The following is a 6,701-nucleotide window of genomic DNA, read 5'->3' on the forward strand; positions in this document are numbered from 1 at the left end:
TATTAGAATATCATTACTAATTAAGGCACTCCAAATAAAGAACAGCTTTTTACATCAGAGCAAAAAGAATCAACACAAACAGCTACCAAGCTCTAGTATCCTTAGTCGTATACACGTGTCACATTTCCTTCCTTTTTCTGTAACAYAGCTTAGAATTAGCCCYCGAAAGGAAAAACACAGCAAAGGTTCAGATGSTGTCCATGACCACAAATGTAGGAGACTTCTATACAACAAGATWAGAATCCTTTCTAGACATCAAGCAAGGCATACAYTAGTAGTCTGAAGTCATAAGGACAAATAGYTTCTTCAGTGCAGTATTTTAATGCCCCTTCTTACTTGGCAAGTTCCTGGAGAGTTGTTAAAAGTTCATCAGTAGTTTTCTGGTCTTTGGCTCCAAGGGAAGACATCAAGATGTGTACGTCATTAAACAGGAGGACATGATCTTTAGCGTGCTTCTTTGTAATCTTGAGAACATTGTCCCAYCTGTTGCCAAGCTTTACACCTATAAAGAAAAAATGTTTTTGCAGTAAAAATGCCAGGTACAATATAGCTTCACTCTCTCCCAGGCACTGGTAATCAAACCAGTCTATAGTATATGGCAAAAATAATAGATTAACGGSCAGCTACAGATTGCCATATTTGGGCCAATAGTTTGTTGACTTGTCAGTTAATTCTTCACCAATACTCTAGATTACTTTACATGAGACCCTGGCTTTGCTATGAGATCGCTGCTCTCTTCTCAAGCAACAGGATAATGAGCCTCSCATAGCAATCAAATTCAACAGACTGGTAAAATGGACAAAAACTCATTACTAGTATTTTAGCAGAATATATTGAAAAATAATTTCATTCTCCCTTCAGCTGCCCTCCCAAAAGACTTTAATGTGTAAATACAAAAAGTTAGTGAGGAAGCTGCTGGCCCTGTGCACTCTATATTAAGTTACTCAATATATAGCTACTATTTAYTTCAATCAGCATCCAGCTATGAAATAMGTGTTCTTGCTGATTTGRAATTTGCTACAAGGGAAGCCCTACAGCTTTTAGGGTCCTATCAATTTGATTCTTCTGCTCACAACTYCAGTAACAACTGAAGTGAAATCTGCTTCTAATTAGAAGCCTCTAACCTATGGTAGCTTGTGCTGAAGGAAATGCTGATGCAATATGATACTGGCAAAGGAGAGAAAAAAAAAACCAAAACAAACAAACTAATCTCGTGGGAGGAAGAAAACTTAGGCACAYTATTATAAACTCCAAATGAGGGCTTTTCTCAGAAGGAGAATTTTAAGAGTCTCTCTGTTATACTGACCAAGCTTCTTGGTAAATACCCTTATATCCTTCCTCAACCTGCAAGGAAGAAATTGTTTCCCTTGGGTGGTACCTTACCTTCCAAGTGAAGTCGGTACAGCATAGAACTGTTATCTACAATATCCAGCATGCTGCCATTTGACAAACACCGGGGAGCAATCTGCAATCATAAGCWTTTGTAAGCCACCCTGCCAATGTGCTAGTGGGAACATGATCAGATAATCATCTTCTTATTCACCAAGAAATATCCTCTTTGCAATCCTTAATTGCACCATTCCCAAATACCACAGTTTGCAAAGACAACATATCTGRRKGCTTTTTGTGTTGTKCTGCCCCTCCTGARAYTAAATTCAGTAAGTWTCAGAGTCASCAGCTTATTCTSTTCTTTGCAAGAGAGAGTCATATYGATTACCTCATTTTGCCAGGGTTAAGAGCTGGAGTCTGCACAGCAGGTCTCTCAATACTTACACTACTTTTACRGTCTTGTCAAAGATATRCTATGCCATCTCATATGTACCTTTTGTGCAGGTAATATGACTTCATAGAAAATACATTTTACATCATTTCTCCATTTTTTTTCCAAGACCAACATAGCCTGAATAGCAGACATCAGGCATGCTAGAAAACTACCAGCACTGTCTCCGTAGCTCCTTAAAGCACAAGCATAAGAATCATGTATCAACTATACAATGCTGTGGATTTTTGCGCATTTTACCAGTTGAGAATGTTTCCCCGTAATGGTGTAACATTTATATATGTTATGGAATTTATAAATGGAAGATGCCTGGTCCATTCCAGCAATCTTCAATCTCATAGACAGAGAAGAAAGCAGATATCACGCTATTTAGCGTATTTGTTCCCAGCAAAGAAAAAAGCCCTCCACTCACATGGTTGTCATAAATGGTCAGAGCAGCCTCATATTCACCCTACGAAAGCAAAAAGGAAAAAAAAAGACTGTGAGGCTAATACTATCAATACACACAGTACATTACTAATTCTACCCATACTATTAATACTAACATTACCGATATACACAATATGTAACTAATGTATACACTGAACAAAAGTGATTGGCAGAGTCAAAGAYATATGTACAGGCTGTACRTATGTATGTATGGACATCATAGTATTCTTTCATAGCTGCCKCAGSACTTATTCAAGTAAGCCASAGAAATCTAGACATATTAAGAGGTAGAACTAAGMTAAACCAGGKGTTTACCTGGCAAAATAGTCTGTAAGATTAGGTTTTAATTTTATGATGGATTACAATATTGCTTTAAGTTACACATAAGGGAGAAAGACAAGATACTACCTCTGGTTCTAATGGCCCTTTCTGTGACCTTTGCAARAACTAGTGCATCCYACAGYGTGTGGAATGACAGAGGAAGAAAAATAATTTTAAGAGGCTKCARGAAACCTGTATAGACAYAAGAGGGYAAAATAAACCAGCTATTAGACTAATCCTTGCAATTGTGCTCCTCCTCTGTTCCCATTACAGAACACCAGGGTAACCAGAACTTCTCAGAAKAACAACAGCCTATCCTACAAAAATGGCATTGTGTTATTTTATCAAAATGTGTCTTCAAATAGCTAGAAGTCTCCCCCCACACCCGCTACAACTGTCTTTTAAATAGTGAATTATCTATCTAGACACCAAAAAACAAATATATAAAGACATCTCATACCTTTTCAATAAAATGTAAAGCCCAGTGCCAGTAATTATGACAAGCAAGCATATCACTGTTCTGGGAGAAAAAAAAAAAAAAATTTGTAAGATAATTCCTCTTTTAAATCTATCCAGTCAACTTTTTTGCCAGTCAGTAAAAACAAAYACTTCATGAGAGAGAAGGGACAAAATTTTATACCAGGTGTCCAGGATAACTTCTCCTGTGACACGTTAGCTTTTTGTGACTACTTAAAGGGATAGCTCAAAAACATTCCTTTCCCCACATCATTTTCCAGAGAGGAATTGCATTTGAATACATCAGATAACTTCATCCTTTTGTGGCATTTCTTTTTTGGAGGAGAGAGGGAGAAGAGACATGCCTGTAAGGACAGTAAGGCCAGTCTCCTCTGAAATAGACACGTGTAGTCTCTAAAATATAGATGTGCAGTCTAAAGTTGCCCAGGGAGCTGATGGAGAAAGATACCACTTGTATGAGAGCCATGCAGCCCAGCTATCCACATACTCTTATTAAGGAAGGAGGAATCACTTCTTCAGGACAAGTCTCACAGCTCAGTCCAGAAGCTACATTAGACACCAAACACCTCAGCAGTTCACCAGGCAACATGAAAATAACACAAATATCCTGTGGACTGGTCTAACTTTGCACTGTTCTCTCCAACAGGCTGAACASTCTTCCCTAGCCTAACTCAAGAAAATCTCATTTTGTGAATGCACAAAGACAAGACAGACAGGAATGTATTTCCATAACCCACTGGTGAAAATTAAAATACGAGAGAGTTTCTTCCCTCTTCTCCCATTCTTTCCTAGCACTGTAGTTAAAAATTAATCTTCTCACAAGTGGAAAGAGCAGGCTGGTTTTATTGGTGACTACTCTAACACCCACTTTCGATAAGCACAAAGGTTCCCAGTGATTCTCAGAATTTCACAGCATTCAGAAAATATTAAACAAGTAAGGATTACCACTCTGCTTAAGTCATAAAAGCAAATCTGAGCAACTGCAGTAGTCAAGTGCTTGGTGCACACCTGATGATAYCCAACTTACCACCAAATGCTAGTCCCAATGTCATACAAACAAGAATACAGGGTTCCCTCCTCATGAATAAAACCAGGCCATTTTTGCTGCTGATTTTGAGTCCTGAAGGAGATGAACTAGTCAGGGGGAAGGGAGATAGTGGGTGTTTAAAATAAATAAAATAAAGCAGGCTACCTTATTTATGTGAAGAGCAGTGAGGGCATGGACAAGAGAAGACCATTCACTACGAGAACTCACTGCAGTAGTTTTGGGAAAAAAATCCCATTTATTATAAACAGCTCTTGTACGCAGGTCTCTTTGGCAAGATGCTTTGCACCTTTTGATATTTGCTGAAACACACTAATGAATTGAATGGCATCTGTTCTTTTTGCAGTGAGCACAAAAAAAAAAATAACGGCACTTTGGAAAGAAAACCTCCACAAAATCTACATCATTATATTGGAAAGGAGAAAAAAACAATTAAAAGCAATAGAAGGAACCTGAATGCTGTGGCAGRATGGACAGATGATTTGAGTCATTAAAGACAAAGAATAAACAATTCCAGATCAATAGGCCAAATTCAAGCAACTTCATTAATGCCCTTGGAGCTCCATGATTCTTGGCATGGACATGTGCTGACATTTGAACCAGCAGTCTTCATAAAGGCCGAAATAAAATATACTGCACAGAAGGTACAATAATGTCAGCTGTTATAAATCTTAATTATACTGGGTCAGATTTTAAGATGTGTCACAAAGCTCTGCTTACGGATCATGCACATTGCTTTATCTGGATAAAGGGCATATATTGCATATATTTCAAGAAATGGAGCTCAAAAGGCATGCAGAAGTCTGGGACTCATTTTGAAATCAGTGTCATTTRGAAGGCACCACCTGAAGTGTCAGTCCTTGGGACGACCGTTTTAGTAAAAGCAGGATGCCACAGGACAAAACGTATTCCAAGACATGGCAGCTCAGAAACTCAAGTGAGGATCTGAAACTTAAGTGCTAGCAATCCCAAGCTTGAGACCTGAATACTCTAACTTAGAAGGCAAACACACCAAAAGAAGTCACTGTAGCCTCATTATCCAGCCCTGCTCTTTGGGGGAGGCAGAAATGCCCTCTGCAAGAATAGAACATTTCTGTGCAGTCAGCAAGCTCAAGTGACAGGCAGTGTGAAAGGACAGACTTAGGGTGGCTCTGGCCCACTAACTTCTTTGGTATTTGGATAATCAGAGAATTCCTAGGAAGGATGGCTGGAACTTATCCAAAACACATAACTCTCTTAAAATGCCTTTTTTTTCTGCCTCTTGCTTCACAAAGAGTGTGAATGGTAACATCACCTTGAAGTCATGGCTTCCCCTCATTTGTAAAATTTGCATTGCTTTTAATGCCTCTGTGGGTAGAAAGAAAACAAACAAACAAACAACAAACATGTACCTGCCAGTTGGTTTCCGTTTCTGCCATAAATGATAATCCTTTCTCCACYTCCGCTTTCATTTCGTTTATGTGAGCTATAGTATGAACAGACCAGGCATCTGTCTTATTCAAAGCCAAGGCCTAATGGAGAAAAGAAAGGGAAAACATGGTGAAGCTCCTGTTTAATACTGCTGATATAGAAACGTGAGACTATTTTCAGCTGTGTGTATTACGCATACCACCCTCCTGTTCCAGCTAACCATGGCCTGGAAGACTGATGGGAACAGAAAAGAGAGAAAAAGTTATTGCCCTGACTTCGCTTCCCGGCCYCAAATGCATAGAGATGGACAGCTGCAAAACAGTTTTCAAATGCAGGCTTTAATGATAATTATTAAATGCTATTTCGCTTCACAGACATGAAATCACTACCAGTCATGAAAGAACTGCATGCATAGGCAAAGACCTATCTTTCATCCCCCTGCTCAACAAAGGGCAAGCAAAAATTTAGTTTCAAACAAACTAACAAGCAAACAAACAAATGGTAGCAATGTTCCCTGCAGTTGTTCCTGGAAGAACATGGTCACTTCTGAGCACTGAACAACTTCCTTTTTCCTGCTTCAACAAGGTTGAGGCCTTAAATATCAGTCATTTTATCTTGCCAGACTACCATCATGAAAAGAGAACAGGCAGACGATTTTTGGCCCCAGACACATTCTGAAGTTACTTTTTCAATAATCAATAGGAAAGTAGTTAGAAAAGGGTGAAGGAAAAACAAAACAATAAAAAAAAATAAAAAAAAAAAACAACAAACAAAAAAACTCCAATCAGGATGGAGGGTCAAGAGCAGATTGCTTCAAACCAAGCTGACATCCATTAACAGGGATAAAAAGTCTACTGTACACACCAGAAACAGCATGTGGGATATAGAAAGGTCAATCTACAATATCACCAGTCAGGCACAGACTTCAAGCATCAAAAAAAAAARTCCACATGTAAGGAAAAGGCAAAGACACAGAACAGTTAGCTGTATTGCAGGAAGAGGACAAAGCYCATCACATATGAAATAAGAGTCATCAATCTCTTCTATTCTTAAAAATAAAGTTAATAAATAAATTTATTTTAATAAGTATATATTTTATTTTTACATTAATTTATATATGGCATATGTTAATATAATAATTTTAAAAGTTAATAAATCATAAAATCATAGAATCATAGAATGCATAAGGTTGGAAGGGACCTCAGAGGTCATCGAGTCCAACCCCCCTGCTCACGCAGG

At 38.3% G+C, this 6,701-nt stretch overlaps 1 protein-coding gene across 1 annotated transcript in view; it reads right to left on the reverse strand.

Moving 5' to 3' along the window:
* Positions 1-6,701, reverse strand: part of TTC38 (tetratricopeptide repeat domain 38) — a 21,165-nt gene that overhangs the window by 7,120 nt on the left and 7,344 nt on the right. The window contains exons 7-11 of the mRNA XM_026050339.1: positions 5,444-5,563; positions 2,991-3,050; positions 2,193-2,231; positions 1,384-1,465; positions 337-502 (exon numbers count right to left, since the gene is read on the reverse strand). Of these exons, the coding sequence (XP_025906124.1) occupies positions 337-502; positions 1,384-1,465; positions 2,193-2,231; positions 2,991-3,050; positions 5,444-5,563 (467 nt within the window). The remainder of the gene's footprint in view (positions 1-336; positions 503-1,383; positions 1,466-2,192; positions 2,232-2,990; positions 3,051-5,443; positions 5,564-6,701) is intronic.

This window comes from Nothoprocta perdicaria, unplaced genomic scaffold, assembly GCF_003342845.1.
Source record: "Nothoprocta perdicaria isolate Ctin4 unplaced genomic scaffold, notPer1 scaffold_68, whole genome shotgun sequence".
Lineage (NCBI taxonomy): Eukaryota > Metazoa > Chordata > Aves > Tinamiformes > Tinamidae > Nothoprocta > Nothoprocta perdicaria.